The sequence below is a fragment of the Chroicocephalus ridibundus genome, chromosome 3 (assembly GCF_963924245.1).
Source record: "Chroicocephalus ridibundus chromosome 3, bChrRid1.1, whole genome shotgun sequence".
NCBI lineage: Eukaryota > Metazoa > Chordata > Aves > Charadriiformes > Laridae > Chroicocephalus > Chroicocephalus ridibundus.
The window spans coordinates 2625437-2650137 of NC_086286.1; the positions used below are offsets into that span (position 1 = coordinate 2625437).

Here is a 24701-nt window from a genome sequence, read left to right on the forward strand (position 1 = left end):
TATACTATGAAATAACTCATCAAGATATACTTTGGTTCAGAGAGAAAAAACACATATTCTGTGCAAGGAACTCTATTACCGTAGATTCACGTCTTATTCTCCTGTTGGGCTTTCCCAAAGCTTCAATAATTTCCAGGGCGTACAAAAGTTTATGGGCACTTTTTATTCGCAGAAGATCCTTCCAGCTAAAGCCATCATTACTCTTAAAAAAGACAGAAAGCAATTAACACAATTATACGCAATGCTGATCTATCTAAAAAAATGCAAGGAGAGGATTTTTAAAGCGGCGTGGACAAATGATTTGGTTTTTATTTTCATCTATTGTTTGAAATTAGACATTTTAAAGCATATTTCTATACATGACTAACAATTTGAATAATGTGAATTCAGCAATGAAATTTGAATAAACCTCCAACACTATTATAAGCTAATGTACACACCACTTTAAAGTAGAAGAAGCCAAAAGTTAGACTCTAAATTATAACTTTCACCAAAATTTTGATCCATGTGTCCATAAAGAACCATAATATCTAAAAACTGCTAATACTTAATTTCCACAACTTAAAAAGAGCCAGATTTCCGTCTACAGGGCAGAAAACCAATTAGGTAAGTAGCTATGTTTTGAAATTCTAGAAGAGAGTACAAAAGGATTGCTATCGCAACAGTCATAACATTAAAGCAGGGCCGTAAGTGAAGAAACTGCTGTTTCAATTCAAACCAAAAGATTGTGACAATTAGTATTGACTACTCTTTTCATTTTTTTTTTTTTTTAAAGAAATCATAAAAATAAACTTCAGGGAACTAACCTGACATCTCTGTTTAGTTTAATTTTGTAAGAATTATTAGGTTTGCTTATTAGGTTTACTTGTGTTGCAGCATACTTACTATTTAACATTCCTCTTTGGGTAAATTTCAACTGAAACACTAGACACTAAAACATTCATGTATAATAAAGATAAACATGTAAAAAAAGCATTCTTTGTTTACCTGCTCATCTGAAATATTCTGGAATGCCTGCAACATATTAGGGCACGTTGGCAGAAGCATTAACAGTTCCCAGACACGTCTGGATAAGTTTTCTGCATGGAGATGGAGTTCTTCACACCTTGCACTCTGACAAACCATAGAACAACCTTTCTTATTGTGAATTTCATTATGAAAATAAGATTTCCAAGTACAAAAATGTGTTTATTCTTAACTAAGAAGCTATCTGTTTCCTATCTAATATAGATTCTTAAATAGAACGTGATAGTTGAAGTCTCCCTGAAGCTGCAAGTTCACTATCTTTACACCGTTATCACGTATTTTGAAATATTTGAGTGTAAATAAAACTTAATAAACTACTGATTTGAATATACTAGTAGTTATTTAATTTCCCACAAGCTAATGATGGCATAGAAGACCTAAAACTTGAGGTTTTGCAATAAAACCTTTACTGACCTTTCTTCCAGCCGATTCCCATTATTAGTCACATCTATTTAAATATTCAATGTTCTTTCTTAAGAATTACTTTTTTTATAGCTTCTACAATATTTAAAACATTTTAAATATGTCAGAACAATGTTGTTAAGAGAATCAGAAAAATCATAATGATTATACCATACATGAAATGTGAATATACAGACAATAAACATATCTACCAATTGGATAGACTACACAAGATGTAGGCTGGACAGAACAAATAGATCCAATTAAATAAGACTTAAATGTAATTATTCTAATAAAGTTACTCTACCTCACTATCTTCCATAGCCACTTCTCCAGAAGGAGGCTTAAAAGAGGCAAGCATCTCTAACAAATCAAAAAGGGTGGTAAGGTGAGGTTCTTGCAGGAGTAGAAGCATCGGAATGTTGTCCTTCTGAGGAGGAGGTAGGCAAGATGCTGGAAGCTGAACACCTTCCCCTTTACGTTCTCTCCTTGGTGCGCCCAGGGATACAAACACCATCTAGACACAAAGAGAAACAATTTGAAAAACACATATGCTAAAACCACAGAATGTTTTCAACAAGATCAGAATTAAAAACTTACAGATACATCGATATCTTTGTTGTCAAATCTTTGCTGAGCGGTATTTCAAGCACCTGCCATAATTAAAGCTTGGTTTGGCTTAAAGCTTTCACTGAAGGCATTCATGGTGCAGTTGCATACGCTGTTTGCTGTTGTTACAGCAGACAGTCCTGTTTCCTTGTCTGGCATCCGTAATTTTGCCATTCAGGCTGGGGAGACTCAAGTTCTGACTTCTCAGTACGTTAATGAAATGGTACAAAAACTAACCCAAAGGAAAAATGAGATAAATTGGCTCAAAGGACCAGAATAATGCTAGCGAGGGGGTAGCAACGCAAATAGCAGTGCAGCTGGAAAAGCAGACATTTGTTATGCTCGCATAACCACGTTGTGGAAAGCCATTCTCAGGTCAACTCGTCCTGCTGACTAGGTATCACCTCCGTATACTGATTTAAACTGAATGTTACTGCTCCTTCGAGTTCTGTGAACATAAGAATTCATCTGACTGCACCATATTTCAATTCTATTAATCGATGCTAACGAGAAAAATTTACTTTAAAATCTGGTTTTGCTTTTGAATTAACCCAATTCATTTAGCAAAAGGAAGCAATGAACAATTGAAGACGTAGTCCAACAGATCATTCCGTTTGGAACCTCAAGAGTCAAGACAGACCAACTGCTACAAGTGCTAAGAGCCAGCAATGGCACACGTAAGCGTTTCAGACAGCGATTATCATTCCAAAAGTATATTAGCAGATCCCTGAAGGTGTGTCATCGAGTTTCATTTTCCTTTAGATAGAAAGAACATATGAGATGATCTGCTGGTAAGTGCTGTTACAGTCCCAGCTCCCTAAAACAGTCACGATGTCATTCATGTCATTCATACAAATCAAATTAGGCTTTTCTATACTGTAGACTTCATCAAACTTATGAGTAGGTCACTAACAGGAACTCTGAATCAAAATAAAAAAATAAAAATAAGCCTTAAAAATGCTTCAGATTTAACCCATGAAAGGAGAGCTAGTCACTGCTACTGTGGAAATAACAGGAGTTCAACAATCCAGACAAAATGGGGATACTTTATTTTGTTTTCATTGGTCCCTAGTTTTCCTTGATGAATGAAAAAATTGAATTTTTTTTTTTTCCACAATTTGAGTTTTCACATCCGCTAACATAACTATTTATTATAAATTAATTATTTTAAAGACTGACAAAAGCAGCAAGGACTGACAGTATTAATTTGAGCTTACAGGAGGCACACGTTGGATAGGATGAAACAGCTAGTTTCAGAAAACTGTAGGATGCTCCTGAAGAAAACTATACCCTCCACCACCTCTACGTGTATCAGCTGCACAAGACAAAAGCAACATATCAAGCAACCTTTTTCAGTGACTGCTACCTATATGCTGGTAATACCTGCATATCCTTAAAACCCAATTCATGCAGCGTCTTTTCATCATAATCAGTTGTCAGTTCATGCCCAGATGAAATCATTCTCACAGGTCCCATGAGGCCACCTAGGATAAAAACATTATTTCAATACATTTCTGCAATCATAACTTCATTTTCTAATGAAAGTGCTAAGACTTGTTTTTAACAGTACACCCTTCAGCAGCAATTAAAATGAGGCAAAACTGCAATGCAATTTCCTTATGAAAACTGGTTATTACAATAAACTAAATTTGTCTGCGTGTATTTAGAAATACCCTGTTCAGTAACAGTTCACCCAATCTTGTAGTGAAAAGTGTCCGCAATGCAATTAAAACACGCCCTCCATATTTTGTAGTAAATAATGCTATGCCAGAGAAGGATAACGGAAAGCTATTGGGATCAACAAAGTCCCTTTGTATCACACACCTGTGATAAAGTCAGCAAAGGCAAAGAAGCAATAATTATCTTAAATGTAAGTTGGAACTCAAAATGTCATGAACTTCAAAAAGGGAAAACCAAGCACACCCTCCAAAGCATTCTCAATGCTGAACAAGAAATCTGAACATCCACCATCCTCTGCACTTCAGCAAACTAGTGCCAGATTTCACAAGACAGAGGGAGAAGCAAATGCAATCCCACATTTCCCTGAGCGCTGCAGATTTCAAATGAGCAAGAGATGTTACAAGAGATATTGGGGCCTCAAAAGAAACATGTGGTAAATGTCTGGTAAATGGACAAAAATAATTATTAATTTTATTGTAGTGAAAGAGAGTTAAAAGGAACATTCAATAAACGTGAATGCACCTCCTACTTACAGACACGTTTTGGCTTCCTGGATATTCCCTTGACAGAAGCATGATGGCAAAAACCTTCAGAAACGTACCTGTGACTAATAAATGCTCTAAGGTTCTTTTAGGCCACCTCAGAACCTGCAGCTTCATTTTTGACATCAGTAGTTACCTTACCTCTGTAACAGTCTGTTTAACATTAATTTTCAGTGTCTTCATCTTCTCAAACTAAATTTCCTTGTAAGACAGTGGGTGTTAGATGTGACTGGTAGCACTTCAGACATACCATTTGCTCATGAATCCCAAAAGCGGCAAAATGAAAGTAACACTTTGCGCAAAGGTGCTGGAAATGACTTCAATTTTTACTGGAATTTGATAAATTCTGTTCAGATTTCTACTTCAGTTGATGAAATAATAGCCATTTTAGGTTCTTAACCAGGCACTGGTTTTTGTTTAATTGATACAGGTATATTTAAGTGGACATAGCAAAAGGTCACCGAGACAGAGGTGTGCACTATGTACCTTATGGCACGTGCCACCTGTGATGCAGAATGACTTACATTTTTAAGTGTAAACAGTCAACACTGAACCATAATTCACAAAGATCTTTGTTATTAGAAAGTCCTTAAAAAAAAAAAATCTACAGTACAGTCCCCCAAAAAAGGAACAAATGAGTAAAACTACAGGTTTTAACTGCAAGTCCTAGTTTCAGTCCTATCTTCTGAAAATTAGCAGTTGAAAAGCAAAAATCCTGTGACTAAATTATTCCAAACACACAGTGGCATGCACAGAACAAGGCAAAGACACTTCTTCAGGAGTTTGGTTAATAAGAGGTTTAGCCACTGGAGGATTTTATGCATTTATCAGCCAACACAGATACCAATTACACGACAAAGCACTTAGAGGCTTGATACAGGTTTTAAACCTAGTGTAGGACACTAGATTTATGAACCCACAGATATAAATGTTATGGTTCTCCAGTTTCTCACAGTTAAGGTATGTTAACAATTAGTGTAATACACACAGAAAAAAAAAATAATATCCACAAAATGTGTACCAAATTATGGATATCAGCACAGGCATTCTACAAAACAAAACAAAACAAAAAAAAAAAAAGACATTGTATGTATGTAACATGACCGCCCTGCTGGACTGCAATTCTGAATTTTCTGAATCACGTGTTTCTAAACTCCCACCTAAAACAAAAATAAAAATTTCTGCTATGTGGCTACACTTGGTGAAAACAAGATAGTTTCTTCACTAAAACAGCTTCTGATGAGTGGCTGGAAAAGAGGGTAATTACACAAAGAGGGTAATTAAGATGTCTAAAATTCAGGTTTACTGACAGTGTGTCTCATTAAAACATTTTTTTAAGAAGTTGTTGAACTATGAAAAGAAAGCCAGATTCATGTTTCCACATGGTCAGTGGTGTTGGAAAAAGATGTTCAAGGACAGAATTTGTTGAGATAATATGCATTACATGCTAACTCTTGCTCATAATGAGAAAGAAAGAAAACAAGAAAACATTGACAAGAAGATAATTCAGAAAACAATAACATTTTGAACAGCAACGATCGATAAGAATGCTATCATATGTAGCATCAGTAGGATTTAGAAAATGTCCTCCTCCTAAAGGATAAAGCAGAAGTTCTCATTCTCTCCAAAACACATAAAGAAAGCGAACAACAACAGGATGCATATTCATCACCCTGTAAGCAAGCAATGAGCATCTCAGGAGCAAGGTGACGTTCCAAATTAAGTGCATCAAAAGAGGATGAATGATCATTTTTGCTACAGGATGATCATAAATTAAAAAGCAGTTTGCAGGAGCAAGGAAAATCTTACACCTGACTGGAATACATATAAGTAGAGTATAAATTATGAAGTTGAATTATGACTTCAAATTCTGAATCAATGGCAGAGCCAGAAATGTATAGATTTCACAAAACACAGAATAAGGTTCTCTGTAACAGTCTCCAAATTACAGAAAACAACATAATTAATTAAAACAACGAGAAGAAAACCAACATGGAGCAAAGTCTACTGGGACTTGGAGCTTGGCTACATCTAAGCTCCTTTGGTAGATCTACATTTTCTTTGCTACTTCAAATAAACGGCAGCGCTTAAGAAACAACACTATTAATTAAAAGTGAGACTGACGATAAGTATAACTACAGCTAGAAGATAATAAATCATAATGCTTTTTTATTTAGGATACCTGGGGAAGAAAAAGACCATAATCTTCTAAACTCTAAATGGATGAACCCTTGTAAGGGCAAGAAATACAGGTACGAGTACTACATCTTACCAGGGAAATCCCCTTTGCGGCTGCTTTGGCCAAACTCCTGAAGCTGCGCTTGTTGATTTATCTGCTCCTTCTGCAAATTTTCGTACCAATGGGTGACTTCTGCCCGTAGATCGGCCACCTGATCACTAGGGTACATTTCTATAGTCATCTGAAATAAAACACATAGTTTATTTTTCTAAGTGCGCAGCGGACATACCGAAATTCAACAACGTAGGACGTACTTGTAAAAGGGCGACATTTTAACTACCTTGTCGGGAAGGCCAGCGGGCTGACATACAATTCTTAGCGGTAGCGACTGTTTGTCACTCAGGGCTTTCAAGTGACTGCTGATACCAGTGCCTTCAATCTGCCACTGTCTCAGATGATACGCAAACCTTAAGATGCAGGTAAAAACAGTGAAAAAGTATTTTTGTCAAAATCTATTTAGCACAAATGTTCTACAAACAATGAGAAGAAAGACAAAACTTGTCCCCTCATTCACCGTTTTTTCAAAATAAGAGGGATTTACTGATATTCGCACTATTTTTCAAACAAAACTAAAACAACTTTGAAAAAGTTTCTTTGGTGAGGCATGGGGCAACATGAACCACATCCATATTTTATACAAGGAGAAGAGCCGATTCTTGTACCTCTTTAAACCTTATATATTACAAATTTTACAATTACAATTAATTACAATATTACAAAATTATCCACTACTGTCCTTACTTTACACAAAGAAAACCAAAGAAATTACTACTTAAATTAACAGTAACTCATAACTCCTTCATCGTTACGATAAGAGGAATGGAAATAAATTCCGCATCCAAATATATTATCTACCTTCTCCTAAAAGCCTCCAGGTGTGTCTTCAGCATTAAGAGTCCTCTTTCAATAATGGTCAGACTTGAATGAGAGTCTTGCTCGAGGTTACTGGAAGCTATCATCAGACTCTCCATACACTTGCTAATAAATTCCTGCTCTTTTTCAAGACCGGTTTTACCTGTAACATCAGTTAAAGTAAATTACATAAGCCCAACTTTGAGACTGTGCATTTTAAAACTGAGAATAATAATAAAAAAAAGGTAACACTAGATATTCTTTACAACATTTTAAACAGAGAACAAAAATAAAAAATGAAAATTCATACCATTGATGTAATAAGAGTTGATATACTGGATAGCCGCTCGACTGACGTCACCAGACTGTGCTCGCAAAGCAATACCCCAGAACTGGTCCATGCCACACAACTGTTTTGACAAAAAAGAAAACAAACACACAAACAAAACGTTGCCTCATTATTTTACTGGGAGTGATGCTTTTCTGACCTGGACATTTTATTTGCCTCTTGATGAAATTACTAAAAATATTTCTGTTTTTCCTCTGCTTGGGCTCTCATCACTGCACACATCAATTAGTGTAAAATCCTAACTTTCAGAGAAACATCTTCCTACTTTGAAGCATAAGGAGAAGGCGTTAAAATTCAAAAGAGTGAATTTTCATTTTTGACAAACAGGAATACTTTTAAATGAAGCCTTAAAACAACAACTATTATTGGTATTCATTGCAAGAATAGAAATTTTAATTAGAAATTGCCTCAAATCAATTCACAGAAAAATATCCTATATACCATTTTATTTCTAAGATAGTTTCTCTGGATAAAAAACTAAAGAACCCATTCTTTAAACACACTAGTGAATACAGTTCAGTTACGGTAAGAATAAGACAAACTGCACAAAGAGACAAAGGTAACAAGTATCGTTTTCTTTGTGCTACCCTATCTCCACCTCTGGAGACAAAATCTACAGATGCTCAAAGTCATGAGAGAAGGTCAGGATCACTGGTCTCTTTTTATTTCCGCTTCAGTCCTGCATTTGAGTCCTGAGCGTCTGGGGCTGTCCTCAAGGCAGAAATCTGTACGGACCCCACCACTATGGGCTGGGGCATTATTATCTCCAACCAGTAAACAATATTCAAGCCAGTAAGTTCTCAAGAGATGTGCCGTTGCAGATAAGTGATTTAAGGTTCCCCTTCCCTCAGAAAGAAGAAAAGCACAGAATCTAGGCTTACCTCCGAGTTTGAGCCTCCATCATATGCACTAGTAGCCAATCGAGCCAAATTACACAAATGCTGGAAGAGGTTTAGGCCAGTCATACTAATAGTTTCAGGTTTTAGTTGTGGCATCTAAATAAAATAAATACACTTTAGTATGGAAAAAAAAAAATTCAGGGAGGGAATGGATAGCGATTACAGGGTTTTACTGCATTAGTGCAGAAAAATGTCATTGTTACTACCATTCATATTCGAATATAGTAGATCAATTAAAATACATTCTTGCAAAAGATCACACTTTTTATATATACACAATACAAAATTTATATATATACAATATATATATTATTATATTTATATATATACTACATGTACAATTATATGTTTATATATATATACACAATATCTCTACAATTTATATATATACACAACACAAAAATTAAACTATAAGTGGCTTAAACAAACCTCTCTTCTCTATCACTGACTTGGACTGTAACAGCGCAGGGGGGAACAAAAATTATTGCTGTAACATTAGCTGCTTAATTTATCAAGAGCAGGACAAGTAGTGAGCATACATGACGTGTCCGTTCAAAAGACTCACACGCTTAAAAAACTAGACAAAAACCGTGTAACCTTGAGAAAGAACTAGACTACATTAATTATTGCACAATCCATCATTTTTGTAATGTTATCTGTCGAAATGGATGGGAGCCCTTGCAGAAGGCTCTACTGCTGCATGTACGTATTTTCAGTGGATGTATGGATGACATTTATATGCCCCTCCCAAAAAGAAGAAAAGTCATTTTTAAAGTCAGGTAGCAGAGAAAAATCATTGCATGACAAGTGAGGCCCTCCCAGACTACTGCAGAAGCTTCATAGAAACTATTTAAAATATGTTAAATAGTGCTGATACGGAAAGAAACACTTTAATTAGAATGACTAAGGTTGCAATTAACTCTCTACGTACCTTTTCCAAAAAAAGATGTTTGTAAGTCTCCATACCCATAGCATGCTGATCTTTACTTCGTACTTGATTTAAAAACCAGTGTAGTGCATCATCGTAACATTCAGAATCTTCTACTAAGCAGTGCCACAGTATGTCCACTTGTTCTAAACTCAGCCCTAAAATTAGGGAAGTATTTTTAACTCCTCCTTTATAACATCAAATATACAGCAATATTCTAGAAAACCCAGGAATATGTACAGAAAAATCAGAATAGTTTTTTGTCATACTTGTCCCCTTTCAGAGCTGGCAATCAGCTAGGGGTTTTGGTCATTAGTGCTGTGAGTTGTCACTACACAATGAGTAGCGTGGGCTGACCTGAGATCTCGTACCAAACGGCAGGTTGTTTCTCACTTCGTAAGTAATTACTGGGCACAACCTAGAGTTCAGCTTTGAGCTGGGTATTGAGACTGTGGCTGAAAATAGTGTCTCTGCAATTATTTCACTGTTACTCCTTTCAAGAAAACTGTAGGTTTATTTTTTTTGTTGGCACATAACCATCTGTGACTCCAACAAATTTCTTTAAAAAGAATTGTGGCTATCCTATCAATGATAGCGAATACAGCGTTACAAGTTTTTTTTTCCTCTTGGCTACAGATATCCTCTTTTATTCCTGTACTCTACTCCAATGCCCAGAGGGACAAGCCACGCATTGTACGATAACTTTGGCTACCTATACTGAGACTACCCAAATGACTCCTCCCTTCAGCCATTTTAACAAATGATCTCAATATACAGTCAACTGAAAGTCTGCACAGAGCTGATGCTGAGACAACACTGCAGGCTCTTAGTTTACAAGGGCTCAAGAAGAAAGCGGCCAAAACAATTTACAGATGGGAAAGTCACCAAGGGTTACTAAAACAACAGAAAATTATATTTAACTTCGAATTCCATCAGCCACATCAAAAGATTTCCATTTTTAGCCTTGTAGAGTGAAAAGATTTCAGCCTCGGTACAGATCAGCTGTCATACAGAATACCACTTTTGCAAAAGACCCTACAGGGAGTGTAAACCAATTTCTGACGGCATTAAGATATAAAGAAGTATTCCTTTTGGGAATCACAACTTATTTACAGTGCATGCCAGTAAAAGATCTCTGGGAACACTATGGACGTGAACCAAAACCCACAAATACAGAATATATTACCTTCATTTCAGTAGTTACTACAATCCTAATATCTAGAGAAACTGATGCACAGAGAACATAAAAATTTGTTCTCACAGAACTGCAACAGAATCTAAACTCCAGTGTTGGTTCTGTGCTTTTGTCAAAAAATCTTCCTTCTTTTGAAACAGTATGAGATTATTTAAAACTGTATCTGTTTGAAATACATTTATTTAAGCTAACATTGATTATTAAGAATTATGTGAGCCTTACTATGAGGTGCTTCTCTGATAAGGTAACCTCGAATACTTACTGAAATGATCCGGTGATCCTAGAGTTGAAAACACACATGTCAGGAATTGAAGACGAACTTGAACTTCTGCACTGTGGCTGTATCTAAAATTTAAATTTGTATAAAAACAGAAGTTTATTTAATTGTTTATTGTTGTAACTTTTTTCCCCCCACTCATACACATGCCTCTCAAAAGCATAAATAATTTTCTGCTTATAAGTTTCTTTCTGAACTTGTAGTTCAGTATATAGTCTGTAGTCCAGCTGTACACATTACGGAACCACAGCAAACAAGTGGAATGACACACTACTCATTACTAGGTAAGGTACTTTGTTTTGTTCTTTTCTGGGGGGATGTAAGGGGGGTTTCTTGGCATATAGTCCAATTCAAGTGCATCATTTTGTCATTAGCACCTTGTAGGATCTGACCTTAATTTTTTCTCTAACTTGTAAAATATTGATATTTCTACTCTGAATTCCGATTCCAGCTGATACATACTTGTAATAAAAATATTTTCATAACTTGCGTAAAAGCATTAACTTTATTGCTAGTTATAAGGTAGAAGCTTAGCAGTCCAAGAAGCAGAACAAGGTACCATTTTGCCTGAATTTAAAGCAATTCATCCCACTCTCAAACAGCTTTTGAAGCAATTTCTCACTATAGCAACGTCCAATGTAAAGGTGTATGATGAAGTAAGAATGTGACCCATAAATAGCAACGTTTTTCAACTGTGGGTGCCCATATTTACATGCCGACTTTGACATCTGTCAAAGCCTGAATGGTCTATTCCTCTGGGATTCAGATGCTAGAAATTGTATCACTTGTGTACGTACACCTGATTTTCATCACACAGACTGGAAAGTGTGGATGAATGTGTTAAACAGGAAAAAACTACTGCAAAGTAACAGATCTTAGAACTAAAACATTTGAATAATTTTATGCCATGAAATCACTTTAAACTGATTTGAATATATAAAATCTTTGCGTTTTATTTGTAAACAAATATTCAACATAACGTCCAACAGAAATGACAGGACAGTAGTTGCACAGGTTTTTTAAGGAAAAGGAAGCTATTTAAAATGTTATTGTTTTTATAGACCTTTCTCTCCCCAAGCATGTAATGTTCCTGTAGAAAGTATTTACTTATAAGAACACATCAGAAGCACCAGAAGAAAAGCAGAAAAGAAACATTTAAAAGCATAAAATATCACTCAAAGTCAGTTGTGTACTTACAATGCATGTTTATGTCGTCCTTCCCTGACCGCCTGAATGTAGTGTACCAAATTATCAAAGAAAAGTTTCATCATATTAAGTTCCTTTTCTGCCCACCTGTGCCAATTTAAAGGGCAGAAAGTATTACAGTTTGCTTAAAAAGATCAGAAATTAGACACTTATTATAGGAAAACTGCCTACACACAAAACCAAAGCAAACATTCGATTTTCCATCGACCATGAATTCAGGAGTATTTTCCAGTACAATACTCTCTTCTTCCTTGCCATCCGTAAGGCTCCCCAATGTCGTCATTTTCAGGCATAGGACTGACCGAACACTTCCTTTTGAGACCAAGAAAACTTTTTCTAAAGGCCCTAATTCAGAAAAAGTCTAAGCCAAAACTCAGAACTGGGCATATATTTAAATCTCATGTCAAGAAAGCCAAGAAAAATTGTTGATAATCACTATAATCTTTCCCAAAAGTTCCAGTAGTCAGTTCTCTATAGTTAGAGCAGCTAGTTACATAGTTTGTTCTAGTACAGAATGCTATACTATATAACTTCACATTTCACAGGTTTTCTTATAAACCAATTTTTTTATTGCTGAGAAGCATTTGATATACAATCAGAACAGAATGACGTAACATCAAGTTATTACAACCTTTTTTAATATACTAATACTGGATGTCTAGTCCTGCCTGCAAGCCCTTTGGGATTTAAAGGCTAAAAAACCATATAAGTCAGTTTTCACCTCAGTTCTGACAGTAGCGTGTATTATGAGGAAAGCTAGGCCTGAGTGGTTAGACAAGCTCATACAACTCGGCCAGACAACCGAGAGATGATAACCTTGGGGCATTATTAATTTGGCCCGCACTAAAGCAGCAAGCCTTGCAGCAGCACCCTAAATGTCATCGTTTCTCTTGGTTTAGTCTGCTGGGGACAGGGGGCTACTTACATTGTTATCCAGTGTGTATCATAACTGCTCCCAAACTGCTGAAACGTACCAAAGAGCTTTGGAAGAAGACGAAGTGAAACTACTACTGATCTAAAGGAGAAAGAGAGAAGCGATGACAATATGTGATTGTTACAAAATTAAAATAGTTTTAAAACTGCTTTGAGAAGCTCAGGTTGAGCGAGCAAACAGGCTAACTGAAAGCACTGGAAACGTCCGTGTGAAGTTTACCACCACGTCAGCCAGTTAGTTTTCTGAACCTGAGCCACACATACTTCAAGTTCTTTACAGGTAATACCTGGGACACACAGCTGTTGGACAAGTATAAAAATACAATAGTATACATTTTTCTTGTTAAAAATTGTTCAAATTCAAAAGAGAAATTCTTATTTTTGAGTTTCATAATACTTATCTTGTGAAATTTCAGCAAAATGAGTATGTTTTTTCTACAAACAGATGACACAGCAGAAAGAAGTCTGCCGCAAACTCATTATAGACTCAAGAAACGCATAAACTGCACATAACTGAACTTCCGTATCAGTGATGAGTATCTTCACGTTTCTTTTACTAATTAGTATCTCAGTACACCTGTAACTCATCTCACAAATACAGTTGTTAGCAAAAAGGTAATGTAACACTGCAGGTGATGTCCAGCAGTCAGTTGGTTGTCTCAACAAAATAAATTCCACTTTTGCCAGGCGTCAAACTGTGTGATCTCACAGCTTTGGCTGGTATTAAAACAAGTTATCTGAGGTCAAGGTATTACTTCTACCTCCAGCTCCTTCCTCACAGAAATTAAACTCCACGAGAGGCTTGGTGGAAAAAAAACATGACTGTTCCTCAGCCACTTGCGTGTAAAATCTAAAGATTCATTTCAAAATGCTTATACTAAGGCACCTGACCGTGCACTCAACTGGCTAAGATGTGGACCCGATTTTACCAACTGGTAGGAAGGCAGTAACCTCTGGCAGAAGGAAGAATGGACAAATGCAACGAGACGAGAAATTCAGGCTACTGATAGAATAGAAAACTGGATCATCAGATACATCCATAACACCTTGAAAACTACTTTTATACTTTTGCTTTTGCCTGGTTTAACTTGTCTTCCTGTAAAGTTAAATAATTGTTATAGTCAACTTGGATTTCCTATACGGTACAAAAATAGAAAAATGTAAAAACAGATAATTTATGATTTAAGTTACCTGTTGTTTGCTAAATTTTCTAAGCAGCCTTCAATAAATCTCATTCGAATCTGTCTGTCAGTGAACCAGCACACTAAAGAACAGAGCAGCTTCTCTGCTTCATTTATTAACCCTTCAGAGAGATGAATCTACAGCAAGTAGAAAAAAATGGTCACTGAATAGTATATATTTATTTTCTTTTAAAAAATAATATTTTCTGGTATTCAACTTACTGCATCTTCATCCTGGACCAGATCCCACAAAAGGGTATTTCCTTTCTTACAAACATTATCCAAATTAATGTCCGTCACCGCATTGCTATTATATTGATGTTTATGAACTGCTGGTCCTGAACAAAATATAAAGACCGTTATTGAATAAATAGAAGGAACTACCTAATCTGAACATTATTCCCTACGTGCATGGACAACAACATGCTTTATTAGTACACTTGGCTATTTTCAAGTGCGTACAACAACACTGTAATTGCAGCCTTTTTCCACATACGGGTTCTTAAAAGAAAAGAAAATAATTATGACCATACAAGAAGTCCACAGGAAAGTTAAGCCAATATTTACGCTGCTTTTGGCTAACGGTGAGGTGCCATAACAACAGCACTTAAGAACTGCAGAAGTGGGTGCCATTCCTTTTTAATTTAATCAGATTTAATTCTTTGTGTAAGTAAAGTATTTCTTAAGTTATTCTGTACTGTTGTGGTCCAAAGGGAGGTATCTTTATAACTACCACGGCTGGAAAGCAAGAAAGCAGCACATTTCAATAAATTCCCCTCCTACTGCACGATCTCCTATATCTAACAAAAAAAAATAAATAAAAACAAACACCATTTTTTATATACGATAGAGTATCAAAGTGCATGATTTTAGAAACTCATCATGTTTTCACAAAGTGATAGACATTTTCCTCCTTCTGCGTGGTCACAGCTGGCACCATTCATTTGTCTATTATTTGATACTGTTTTCATGTAACAGCAAAGTCAAGTAGAAAATTCAGACTGCGTGCAGAACACTGTAATTATTTGCATGTGCAAAACTAGGGGTGTCAAAAATAACCTGAACTGACGGCCCTTTGGTCAAACAATAATTTGGATCTTCGTAAGATGTGTAATATCTATGAAAAATATTGAAAAAATATGCTGATTTACAGCATGTTTTAACTACAAAGTTTTAGTAGTTTATTCAACTCTGTAGTGTAGGAAAAAATATCCTTCCCAATTTTCAATGTCGGGCTGAAATTATGATTCAGTTCTACACAAAAAGAAATGTTAAGCCTAAAGAAAAAAGCTTTCTTACTCAACAGTGTTTCAGGAAAAGATACGTACTGGTTTTACTGTCTGCTGGAAGACAGCAAACTTGGTTCTGCCAGACCAGCGAAGAAAAAAGTCAAACCTTCACTAACCATACCCTCCATTAAATTTAAAGGCATAAAACAGAAAATAATAAAGCTGCCACAATAGCATATGGAAAGATGACATAATTCCTGAGACGGGTTTTAGTAGCATCTTAAATTGCACCCTGAAGTAAACTAGAAGATTTGGCAGTGTAAGATGAAATAGCATAAAATGCCCTTTAAGGCAAGCTCTCTAAGATATCAAGTTCTATTTTAACTCATTTTTCCAAAATTATCCTCTGTACAGCCCATTATGGTTAATTCATTTAAGATGACAAACACACAGAATCACAATAAGATCCACCCACCAGAAGAAAAATCATATAAGGCTTCAGAGAGGAAAAAAAAAAAATCTCAAATTTCAGTCCCACATTTCTCTTTACTGTAATAACTGATCAGAAAAAAACCCCACATTTGCTGGGCTCTTTGGTGCCTTTATTTGTTTTAACTTGCATTAAAAGCTCCAGCAGAAATGGGGAGAAAAAAAATTAGAAAAGGTAAACACAACTATATCTAATGTGATACAAAAATGAATCTCTTGGAAAAACAATAAAATCTCAGTAGTCACCATGGTTTCTTTGGGCAAATACACATGTACGGTTAAAATAATTTGATTATTTTAATTACTAGAGACTAATTTAAATTAAATTCAAATATAAATTTGAGTACAATGTTTTCCTGTTTTCTTTTTAACACTCTTACCTTGAGTAAGATGTTCATGATAGATAGAGGCAAGGTTAGGAAGGTGCTGCTGAAGATGAGATGTGAGCTCAGCGTGTGAATTAATCTGCACAAGCTCTTCTTCACAGCCAGACTCTTCCCCATCAAAATCAGCCATATTTTTCTCTGATTTTGCACTGACTTGGGAACTACTGCAACTGACATCATCTGCACTTAGCATATCATCAACCATATGCCTGTAAAAGAAGAATATTAGAATGGACAATATCCAAGAGACCGTTGTTTACAGCAGACTAGAAGTGAGTATACATCTCCCTAAAGCTGAAGTCAAGACGAATCATCTATCTCAACAGCAGACCTTCATATGAATTTGAAAAAAAATCAGAGATAAACTGGAGCTCTCACTATCATGATGACTGCGTTGATTTCTCTAACGTTAAGTAAATACAGCATTTTCCAAAACAATTTAAACATTTTGTTAAATGCAGTCGTATTTATTCAATACAAAAACTTTACAAAAAAACTTGAATTGGACATTAACAAAACAGATCCCTGTGTAACTATCCGCGACAACTATCATTTCTGTTAGATAAAATTATCCTGAACTATAGCAAAATGTCCATGCAAATTTCTGCCCAAACTGAGTATTTTGCTACCGCTTTTATTTCTGTTGTAGAAGGAATCAGAAGAAGAATCAAGCTACCTACCCATCATGGTGATGATGGTGGTGGTGGTGGTGGTGGTGATGCTGTGGCCCAATGAATTGTCTACAGTTAAATAATTCATTTCCAATAGTTTCCCCAAGGAAGTCCCCTGTGTGAGTTATACAAGAATCTTGAGACCCTTGCGAAATGTGAGCAGTGCTCATTTCCCCTGTCATATCATGCTCTGCATCCTCAGCATGAGAACAAGCATCTAGCATTCTAATTCGATTATCCACCGGTGTCACAGAGTCAGTGTTAAAAACATGGTCCTTTCCCGCCCCATTATTTGCACCACTCCTCTCCGATGCCCCTTGTGAATCTCCCAGACAAATGCCCGTTTGCGATTCCAGTTTCCTGCTTCGTAGATCTGTGCTCCTAGTGCTTTTCTGAGGATTATGACTCCTATCTTCTTCCTCTTCATCCTCCTCCTCTTTGAGAGCTTCAATATCTGCAATGTCTTCAGACTGCACCTCGCTGCCAGGGCTTCCAGCAGACTGGCTTGCGTGACTCGAGTTGGCCTCGTTACTGGATCCATCACTGTGGCCACTGCTACTACCAGGACCACTACTGCCATCCTCACCACTGTTGGCTGTCTCATCAGAGCTTCCTTGCATTGATTCCTGAAATCATTATTATTTTTTTTTAAGATTGGTGAAAGAATAAAACAGCACTTAGAACACATAACCAACATCATCATCATTCAAACACCATTCTTCATTTATGAGGACATGTGTCAAATCTACAAGTTTTCATTCATTCTTTCTCAATTTGGTTGCCAATGACAAAACGCTCCGAGCAAGATTCAGATTTAATAATTTAACTTTCGCATTACCTTACTCATAACAAGGTATACGTGCAGGCTTTGCACAAACACGGAGTGACACTGTGACACGCAAACAATATGCCATGCATTCCCTTACTAAGAGATTAATCTTACTGAAATTCAATTTAAATGCAGGAACCCATTTGTTTGAGGTGTTTTTTTGTAGGACGCTTGTTCATAGGCAAGGAACAATATATTCTCTGTAAACTGCACAGAACATAAGATTCTAGCTATCCGCTACCCTGCTGCAGGTAGGCATACATGCTATGTGCCTGTTCAGCTTTTGAAACGATTACAGAAAAAAATTATTTCCATAGCTGATAATAAATAGGCAACTCGGTCACAAAATTCACAGACTAAGATTTACACTCTTACCTCTGTATCTGAAAGTCTCTGCTGGACATGTTTTGTTCTGTTAATAAGCTGCTCCTCCATTTCGATGTCACTGCCCGCGCTCTGATGGGTGTCACTGTTGTCACTACTTTGAGGACTTGCTGCTGGTGACCCTAGTTCAAAACCACATTTCCCAGTTACTTTGTGAGATATATTAATTGGACTGTAACAGCATTACATAAATCTGCCTCAAATGTTGAACTCAACAGCATTCTTCCTGCAAAGAGCTGAACAAGGGACATAACTCAAACAATTCTTGTACCTAAACACTAAAAATCCTTTTTAGAACATTGAGTGTTTTACTACAGAATTTGTATTGTGATGTCTCTTCTTGCCAGTATATAACACAGCTATACGAATTTACTAGATTCTATGTGAAATATCATTTTCTTTTGACTTCTCATAAAAACATAATTTCAAAGTTTTACTGGTTCTTCTGTTCAAATTCAACAGCTGTAGAAAAACACTGTAGTACCAAACATATCAGATTGTGGTGTACTTCTAAAACTATACTTACAAGGTGAAGGGGCTGCTCTTCTGAGCTCCTCTTCTTCTGAAGGAAAAAAGCAGGATGGAAAAATAAGTGACTAAAAATCTTTTTGTCAGCATCTAGTTGTCCATGATTCATAAAAATCAGCAGTAGAAAAAGAAACGGAAATGACAGTAAAATGGCTTGGCAGCACCTTTAGTAATGACTGTGGGGCAATACACAGTCAAGTAAAAAAAGAAAAACAATGCAGAAATAGCACATAATATCAAAAACCAGGTAAAAATTAGAAAAGCTTTTGTAAAATTTTATATAGCTATGTAAGTAACAGATGTTCAATAGAACAAAAATACGTTAATGGATAAGGTATGGACCATCCTCTGAATGAAAAAACAAAAAAATAGAAAATACATACTACGTTAGATATACAAACAGAACTGATCTGAAATAGAAAGCTTTCCAAATGCGCTCACAAAGTTTTAATGCTTTTGTCTTTATCCTCAACTTCTGCTTGAAAAATATGCCAACATGACACTTTTTAAAAATAGTCAAGTAAAAAGTTCTATACATCCCTTTTGTCCAAAATCAACAAGGAGAGTATGAAAATTAAAAAATTAACTACCAGCTCTACTGGAAAAACACATACCTTTTTTGTTTCCCATGGGGAGATTGGTACTCAGTAAAGATGCAAAAGAGCTTTGTTTTGACAGCTGAGCCTTAGCCGCTAGTGCATTATTCCACAGCGCTTTTATAAGCATTGATGCCAAATACAAGGTCTATAAAGAAAATCAGAGAGCAGCGCCATTAAGAAGCAGTAGGCTTTGTATGCAAAGATCCACTGTTCAGCTTTCACTATGCCGATACTATAGTTCACCAAGACAAACTCATCAGAATACATGAATGCACAAAATAAGGTTGTGTGAAACACCTGTTGGTTACGCAGTCTTCAAAAATCTCGGAAAAAGATTATAATTCAAAAGCCAGAAAAGGCCTACTTGAAGAAATATGACTTTACTCATCTAGTTTCCTCTCTTACACATTAGTGAATATCACTTTTAAATGCATTCCTTTACAAAAACAAAGACAAATCCATAATGCTTGTTCAATATACCAATTTCTTTTCTCAATACAGTGACGTTGTTCACCTTGTCTTTACCTGTTCAGTGTGAGCGCTCGGGTGAAGAGTTGAGACTAGGTTAAGAAGATGTCGAAGTGGGACAGGGTCCAAGTTTTTGATCAAAGAAGGAAACAGGTCATGTATGTAACGACTGCAATGCTTTAGCTACAGGGTACAAACAGACAGAGAAGATGACAGGAACAGCAAAATAAACTTTTTAAGAAAATCCGAAGACTCATCAAATTGCAGCAATTAAATAACATCTTTGCACAAATTCTCAGGAAGCACTCGTCCAGTAATTCCAAACTACATCAGACTTGCAGTGCTGACTAAATTTAATCTTTATATTGCCAAGCATGTGAAGTTTAGTGATATCAAATGTTACAATATCTTCCTCAGTTCTAGTGCCAAGAGGTCTGGTGAAAAGAAGAACTGGAAGCTTACTTTGCATTTTAACTTCAATATAACTTCTAAAATATTAGTGTATGTGCTAAATCCTGAGGGAAATAATATTTGCAATGATTATCTTCTTAGCAGTGGTAAATCCAAATAAAGACATTACAGGCTAATATGAGACTGAGAGAACAGACTGTGTGAACTGCGTGAGGTTTATTTATAATTCTTTTGTCTTTCCAGTAATGGATGTCAAAAACTATGACAATGCGTTTAGCTAACTATTGTACTTCGACATTAAAGTGACAATGCTCCTAGATGTTCCCGCTTAGGTTAAATGCTATTTCATTATGTTTGTACGGATGTTGCTATTCAAAAAATAAAATAACGGTTACAGAAAACTTCTAGAAAAAACATCCTTAATGTTGGTTACCACACATGCACCTCAAAAGGGTTTTAAAAAATTATTTATTTATTTTATTTTGCCTTCCTGGCATCTAAAATACCTGTGTCAGCAGTTTATGGGGTACAGGCCATCTTTCACAGGATTCAAACTGGAATGAAATTATGTGGGTTCTATACAAGGATGCATTTAAACTTCTTGAGATACCTTCTTCAACTCAGAGAATATAAATTTTTGTCAAAAAGTTAGTTTAGAAAAGTGGAAAATATATTCTTTAAGGCCTTCTATTCTTTTAGTCTAAAGGTGTCAGCTTTCTAAACAACATTAGAGGTTTAAACCTTTTACAGGAAGCAACAGGACATACTTAATTCCAATATCAAACGTATATAGTTTGAAAATGTCAGTATGTCAAAATGAACATGTGAACCACAAAAGAATTATCACATTTGGGTAATTATATTAAGTTCTTAAAGTAGTATAAAAGATAGGAAAAAATCCAGAGGTCTAACACTAGCGTGAGTCACTGTATGTGTGAAAACATCAAGAACGGTAAAATATCGCTTTAAAAATGTAAGTGAAATAAGTAATTATTAATTACTCTGATACAGAAAGTTGTTGGAACCTATTAGAGTGAATGCTGTTATAACGGGCATTTATTAACATACCAGCTGCACGTCATAATGACAATGGAGTACAGAGGTTTTAGCATGTGTGTACAGTAGTATTTGACTGAAACAAAGGACAGAAAAATATCGAACACATCTAAAGAAAAAAACAACCTTCAAATTCTAACTTGTATAGAAGTATGTTCCCTATACCTGTTCAAAAAAATCAATTTTATTTCTCTGACCTTCATTTTATTTTTCAGAAAAATTGACACTGAAACCTTAGAGGGTTTTTTCTGGGTTTGTTGGGGGTTGTGTGTTGTTTTTTTTAATAAGGCAGAATGAAACCATGGAAAACCAGTTTCCACAGCAGGAAATCGAAATGTCTATTGTATTCAAATCCCCAAAATAAAAAAAATTCACAACCTAAAATAAGAGTCATAGCAATCCACTAAAGTAGCAAACAAATATATCTTTCTGAAGGAAAAAAGCCTATTGGAGTTTACAGGTTTACCAAGCAAAAACCAAAATCTCAGTGCCTTCTATAGATTTTAACATCAGCACTGTAGCACAGCTGTAAACTTCACTGCCACAATTTTCACCCGATTGTTCCCACCAGGAGTAACAGAAATGGAAGCTACAATACAGAGGAGCAAGGCAATTTAGCACAACAGTAAAAATATTACATCTACCCTACAATCTTCATCCCCATTCTAAGTTAAAACACTAAGTCTTTGCTATACAACTTCTTTTCTTTCTTGTCTAGAAGTGAATTCTTGCATCTAATGAAAAAACAGTAACTGTGGCAGTCACCTAAATTAAAATTTTGGTCAGCAAAAGACTCAGACAGACAAGAAAAAGTAAGAAACTCGGCTTTACAAATATAAAACAAAATTAATGTGCTATTTTGGTTTTTTTTATCACTCCTGCAATTATAAAAATGTTATATATACCTGTGCCGCAGCCCAAATACAGTCTATATGTTGAGTACTAAGTCTCCCTTCAGCTGCAAGAAAATTCAGAATCACTTGGCACTGTTTGATGATCTGCAAAGTGAGAACATATTGAGGAAAGATTTACTAGAACAAGAAGTTACTCCTCCATGTTTATACTAAAAATAATAATTATTTTATACAAACCTCAATATGTAAATTTGGTCCAAAAATGTGCTCAACTACATTGTTGCTGATAAGCCAGTCTGCAAGCTCTTTTGCAATTGACCTAGAGGTGAAAGAAGAGTGGAAACATACATAAAATTATCTGCCTATAATATACACATTGTGCTCTTCTCCAGCACAGCATGTCTTTCAAATTATTATCTGTAATTGCATTAAGTGTACAAAAACTTTTTTGAACATAGAGCATACTCAACATTCATACGTCAAGGTAGGAAAGAAACGATTTCCATATTTTTGCTTTGGCTGGAAGACTAATGCCAAATATTACTGTTTCCCCCTCACCCCTCTGGATCATTAGCAAACAGGTCACCGAGGGCTCTGCCAATGTTATTAGTTAATAGAGCTCAACAGACCACCTGCAGACCACTTTCAAAGACCTCCCAGGTAAGATTTTCATAAACACTCCTATTTAACCCAAGTTTATAACGAAATTCCAGAACTATTGAGTTCAAAAATGTAGCTAAAGGTGGGAATGATAGAAATTATTTTTTAAAGAAAACCACGTAAGTATTTTTAGATTCTCTTGCATAAATAGCAACTCATATAGCTTTAAAAACCTATGTTTTCCATGGTCCTACTTACACACATGTAGCATACAGATACTTCAAAATTCTGATTTTGTTTCATCCGTAACAATAGGGAACCTTCCCCACTGCCAATCCGTAAGCAAACATCCAAACAGAACAGGACAAGGAAGCTGAATTTTCCAAAACAAAAGCTGAACTTCCAGAAAGCACTGCCCTGTCTGGAAACTACTGCATAAGCTCCTTTTTATTCCTTCCTTTCAAGCAAAGGTTTGTTTACCCAGATTTTGGCACCAGAAGGAATTAGAGGACATGACAGTATTTAAAGCACAGCCTGGCGTTTAAATGGCCCTGGAATAAAAGCGCCCTGTTTCACAAGGAGGAGAGGATGGGAAGGAGGGGGTGTCTTCAAGGGCTACGGGAAGAATTATTTTTACCACTGTTATCTGTGTCACATTTATGGTCACTATTAAAATTCCAGGATTACCAATCTTTATCATTCACAATAAGAAAACAAGATTCTTCAGGTAAAAAGGTTTTCCAAACAGGATTCACTTTTCCAGGGCATGTTGCCAGTTCTTCAATGGTTTGAATTGCCTGATCCCTATGGCTGAACTCAGCGTAGTTCATATTCCTCACCATTCCTTACTGTTGTCTTCTATTCTAACTCCAGGACACGGGGAATCAAATATTCTTATATTGTTCAAAAAAGATAACGTCCCCTAACGTTAAAGTAATAATGGGCTTGCAAAGAGCAACAATTGACCAACAGTATCATTTATGGCTTACTATGACTTAGTTCTCAAAGCGTAAAGTCCGTTTGACAGGGTATCTGCTCGAAGAGGGATAAAAAAGATAAGCCAAGTCTGTTCCATGAATTCCAGATCTGCTTAACTTCCTACGGCCTCATTTCAACAGAAAACCAAACCCCAACCACCACCCCCACCACCCCAAAGATGCTATCCCGAACCCAACTCCGGAGCATCCACATTACACACTCATTCAGGGCTTGGATTTCCATCTAGCAAAACCTGAAGACCTTTCATACACGAGCTATGATTTTGCACGTTTTACAGATAAAGGGAATTCTGATTCATTTAAGTATATGCTACCGCTCTCCTTTAGCCATGAACACGGCTCTAAAAAATGCTCTTATCCACCTGCCTCCATGCTGACAAACACAAGCGACCATAGTGGCATTGTCCACATAGCTCAAGAGACTAGAGCTCTGTTACTGGTAGACTTGATATCACAGATTCACCTTAACTCACAAGTGCCCAACCCCCACACTGGAAACTGAATGCAGCCTGCAAAAAAGTTCCTTGAATTATGGTCTGTTGTCCCTCAGCTCCTTCTTATGGCTTTGCGTTGCTGCCCCTTGCTGCGGGCAGAAGTGCTCCTGCTATGGGACCAAAAGATAAGCAGAAAGCCTCAGAATTTGCATTTTGCATGTATAAAAGGTACACAGATACGGTCACACGAGTGAACATACAGCCATCAGATGCAGGAGACCTGAATGCATACGGAATATGAAACTTCATCACTTCTGGTTATGAAATGTGAAAAAAATCATTGCATGTGGTCCTCTGTAAGAGGCAAAAGCCTTAACGCCTGAGTTGTAAGTCAGTAGAGGTAATTTTCTTCCAGGACTACTTAATTTGTTCTTGGATTTGGATTTC

The 24701-nt window shown here is 36.2% G+C and overlaps 1 protein-coding gene across 12 annotated transcripts in view; it reads right to left on the reverse strand.

Annotated features, from left to right (window-relative positions):
- Positions 1 to 24701, reverse strand: part of USP34 (ubiquitin specific peptidase 34) — a 136245-nt gene that overhangs the window by 57186 nt on the left and 54358 nt on the right. For 8 of the 12 annotated variants that reach the window (XM_063331208.1, XM_063331210.1, XM_063331205.1 and 5 more), the window contains 23 exons: positions 22460 to 22541; positions 22274 to 22366; positions 19959 to 20084; positions 19449 to 19578; positions 18833 to 18868; positions 18298 to 18428; positions 17103 to 17719; positions 16417 to 16631; positions 14541 to 14656; positions 14329 to 14456; positions 13130 to 13219; positions 12196 to 12291; positions 10984 to 11066; positions 9530 to 9684; positions 8581 to 8694; positions 7661 to 7760; positions 7354 to 7513; positions 6779 to 6905; positions 6532 to 6679; positions 3421 to 3521; positions 1736 to 1945; positions 988 to 1113; positions 80 to 202 (listed from right to left, as the gene is read on the reverse strand). In XM_063331208.1, coding sequence (XP_063187278.1) covers positions 80 to 202; positions 988 to 1113; positions 1736 to 1945; positions 3421 to 3521; positions 6532 to 6679; positions 6779 to 6905; positions 7354 to 7513; positions 7661 to 7760; positions 8581 to 8694; positions 9530 to 9684; positions 10984 to 11066; positions 12196 to 12291; positions 13130 to 13219; positions 14329 to 14456; positions 14541 to 14656; positions 16417 to 16631; positions 17103 to 17719; positions 18298 to 18428; positions 18833 to 18868; positions 19449 to 19578; positions 19959 to 20084; positions 22274 to 22366; positions 22460 to 22541 — 3307 coding nt within the window. The remainder of the gene's footprint in view (positions 1 to 79; positions 203 to 987; positions 1114 to 1735; positions 1946 to 3420; positions 3522 to 6531; positions 6680 to 6778; positions 6906 to 7353; positions 7514 to 7660; positions 7761 to 8580; positions 8695 to 9529; positions 9685 to 10983; positions 11067 to 12195; positions 12292 to 13129; positions 13220 to 14328; positions 14457 to 14540; positions 14657 to 16416; positions 16632 to 17102; positions 17720 to 18297; positions 18429 to 18832; positions 18869 to 19448; positions 19579 to 19958; positions 20085 to 22273; positions 22367 to 22459; positions 22542 to 24701) is intronic. The other 4 variants (XM_063331211.1, XM_063331213.1, XM_063331206.1 and 1 more) reach the window with 2 other exon arrangements.